Raw genomic sequence first — 3,577 nt, forward strand, 5'->3', positions numbered from 1 at the left:
TTTGTCATGGAATCCTGGAATGGTTTGGGGTAGGAGGGACCTTAAAGCCCATCCAGGGACATTTTCCACTGTCCCAGGTGGCTCCAAGCCCCATCTAGCCTGGCCTTGGACACTTCCATGGATCCAGGGGCAGCCACAGCAAATCTGGGAATTCCATCCCAGCCCCTCCCCACCCTCACAGGGAGGAATTCCTTCCCAAAATCCCACCCAATCCAGTGGGAAACCATTCCCCCTTGTCCTCATATCCTCTGCATCCTGGGAGATCCTGGCCCCCCAGTCCCTTTACCCTGTCTGTGCACCATGAAATGATTTATTCCCCTTTGCACATGTCCTGACTCCCCAAATCCTCCGTGCTGGGGGTGGGGGACAGGAGGTGACACCAGAGCACGGGGGTGACTCCAGGGCTGTTTTCTCCTTCATTTACTTCAATTTCCCTGATTCTACTTCCCCTCCTGCCTTTCCTGCAGCCTGGAGGGGGTTCCTAGGAGAGCCCCCAGGGCTGTCTAACCTTCCTTCTGTTCCCTCCTCACGCAGCGCGGAGCCAAGCCCAAAAAGGTGCTGTCCGTCTGTCTGTCCCTCCCCCGCGCGCGGCCGCATGCCGGTGCCATCGTCACCCTCAGTGTCCCCATTCCGCTCCATCCCAGCGCTGCATGGCTGTCCCTGCATGTGCTCCCAGCCAGGGAGGGGACACGGCTCAGGGCGGTGTCACATCACCCTGGAATCGTGCAGTGTTCGGGTGGGAAAACCTCAAGAGACCAGCGAGTTGTCAACGGTGTCCCCAAGTGTCACATCTGCAGGAATGGGGACTGTCCCCCTGCTCTGGGCAGCCTCTTCCAATGTTCTCCAGCTCTTTCCATGAAGGAATTTTCCTGCTATCCAGCCTGAATCTCCCCTGGCACAACCTGAGGCCGTTCCCTCACTGATATTTTTATAACCCCTAAACCTCCGGTGACCTGGGGACAAGTGGCACCTTCTCAGGGCTGTCCTGTCCCTGGGCTCTGGCTCCTCTTGGGGACACTCAAACCCACCTGGTTTGTGACAATCACTGAAGGCAAAAATCTTTCGTGCAAGGATGAGCTGAAACTCCAAAGGTCTTGGCAAAGAATCCCAGAATGGTTTGGGTTGGGATGGACATTAAAGCCCATCTCATTCCACACCACGGGCAGGGACACCAAATCATCATTCCCTGCAGGAAATTTGGGGATTTCTTTTTTCCCCCCTCTTGGGAATTTTGCCAAGAGAAAAGCCAAGGTGGGCACTGAAGATATGGGAGAGGGGAGGGAGGTGTTACCTGTGCACCCTTTGGTCCAGATTTGCTTTCCAGCTGCTTCTGTGGTGATTTTTGGGTGGAAAAATGATCCCAAGAGCTCCGTTTGTCCATGGGAAGTCCCGAGGAGAGGAGCAATGTGGAATCTGCTGAGAGCCTGTGGGGAGAGACCCTGGGAGCACCTGTCCCCAAGTGTCCCCTCCTTGTGTCCTCCAGATCCAGGTGTCTGCATGTCCCTGAGGCTTCAGGGGCCGTGTGGATCCCTCATCGTGGTCCTGCCGGCTCCAAGGGGCTCTGCTGGGATGGAATTCCTGTTTGGAATGTTGGGTTCTGCCTTCCCTGTCCTTGTTCGGGTGGGTTTGCAGCTGCTCCGTGTCCCCGCTGTGTCCCCAGTGTCTGCTCAGAGCTGAGGCTGGGATTAGGATCAGGGGCTGTGACTGTCACTGTCCTGGGGATCTGTGACTGTCACTGTCACTGTCCTGGGGATCTGTGACTGTCACTGTCCTGGCAATCATGGGGCTGTGATTGTCCCTGTCCTGGGGATCTGTGACTGTCACTGTCCTGGGGATCTGGGGCTGTGACTGTCACTGTCCTGGGGATCTGTGACTGTCACTGTCACTGTCCTGGGGATCTGTGACTGCCACTGTCCTGGGGATCTGTGACTGTCACTGTCACTGTCCTGGGGATCTGTGACTGTCACTGTCCTGGGGATCTGTGACAGTCACTGTCCTGGAGATCTGTGACTGTCACTGTCCTGAGGGCCTGTGACTGTCACTGTCCTGAGGATCTGGGGCTGTGACTGTCACTGTCCTGGGGATATGGGGCTGTGACTGTCACTGTCCTGGGGATATGGGGCTGTGACTGTCACTGTCCTGGGGATATGGGGCTGTGACTGTCACTGTCCTGGGGATATGGGGCTGTGACTGTCACTGTCCTGGGGATATGGGGCTGTGACTGTCACTGTCCTGGGGATATGGGGCTGTGACTGTCACTGTCCTGGGGATATGGGGCTGTGACTGTCACTGTCCTGGGGATATGGGGCTGTGACTGTCACTGTCCTGGGGATATGGGGCTGTGACTGTCACTGTCCTGGGGATATGGGGCTGTGACTGTCACTGTCCTGGGGATCTGGATCTGTCACTGTCCTGAGGATCATGGATCTGTGACTGTCCCTGTCCAGGGGACCTGGATCTGTCACTGTCCTGCCCCTTGTCCTGGCTGTACAGACACACCTCACACAGGGATGTCCCCATTGTGGGCCAGCCCCATGCCAGGCCCTGCTGTCCCCTCACAATTTAACCTTTTCAGCCATTCATGGCCCTGAGAGCCCCCACCCTGCCCCTCAGGCAGCTCCTGCCCCCACACAGGGATGTGCCATCTGTGGAGGGGGGACCTGGGTAATGAGAGTAATTAGCGGGTAAATCCTCGTTGCGGAGATTAGGGCGGCTCCTGTGTGTCAAATATAGACTTTAATCTATAGACTTTAATGTGCAGAGCTGCTGCCAGATGGGCCCTGCTCCCTGCTGGGCTCCTCCCCTGTTTTCCATGGATTTGGGAGGGCTGTGGCCTTTGTGGCCTTTGGGTTCTGCTGTTCCCAGGGCTCGGAGCAGGGGCTGCAGGACACTGGGGGTCCTGTCCCTTGGCTGTGGCACTGTGTTGGGTGTCCTTGTTCTTGGGGCAGGAGGTCCACGCTGTCCTCAGGAGGTGCTGGCCTCTGTCCTGGGCCAGGCTGGCTGGGAAGGACCCCAAAATCTGTTAAAGAGCAGGAAAAGGGTCTTTCCCAGGTCATTTTTGGGATGAAGCCAGTTGTGCTGTCTTCATCCCCATGACAAGGTGTCTGTGCTGGTGACAGGCCAGTCCCTTCTCCTGCTGCAGTGCTGGGTGGCACTGGGTCATGGATGTCACCTCCCAGGGACACGGAGGTGGCAGGGCTGTGATGGGAGCAGGGGGCTGCCAGGGATGCAGGGAAAGGCTCCCACAAAAGCTCTGCCTCACTTGGGAGCTGCCAGGGTCTGACCCATTCAGGGATCATGGAATTGTGGAATATTTAGGTTGGAAGAGCCCTCTGAGACTCCTGAGTCCAACTGCTCCCCTGGCACTGCCAAGTGTCCCCAAGTGCCACATCCACAGGTGGCATGTGCTGGTGCTGTGACCCTGCTGTTAAATCCTGCCCTGCCACCTCAGGTCACCTGTCCCCTGCAGCTGCAGCCAGTTTGATCCTGGGATTGTCCCTGGATGATCAGGTTTGTCCCTCTGCAGTGACATCCCTGTTCTTTCATCCCCCCAGTGGCATTCCCAGTGCCAGGGCTG

General features: G+C 57.2%; 1 protein-coding gene across 1 annotated transcript in view; it reads left to right on the forward strand.

Moving 5' to 3' along the window:
- The window catches only part of DCTN1 (dynactin subunit 1), a 54,953-nt gene that overhangs the window by 19,694 nt on the left and 31,682 nt on the right, over positions 1-3,577 (forward strand). Inside the window, 1 exon segment of the mRNA XM_031065266.1 lies at positions 535-555. Within this exon segment, the coding sequence (XP_030921126.1) occupies positions 535-555 (21 nt within the window).

The sequence above is a fragment of the Geospiza fortis genome, unplaced genomic scaffold (assembly GCF_000277835.1).
Source record: "Geospiza fortis unplaced genomic scaffold, GeoFor_1.0 scaffold806, whole genome shotgun sequence".
NCBI lineage: Eukaryota > Metazoa > Chordata > Aves > Passeriformes > Thraupidae > Geospiza > Geospiza fortis.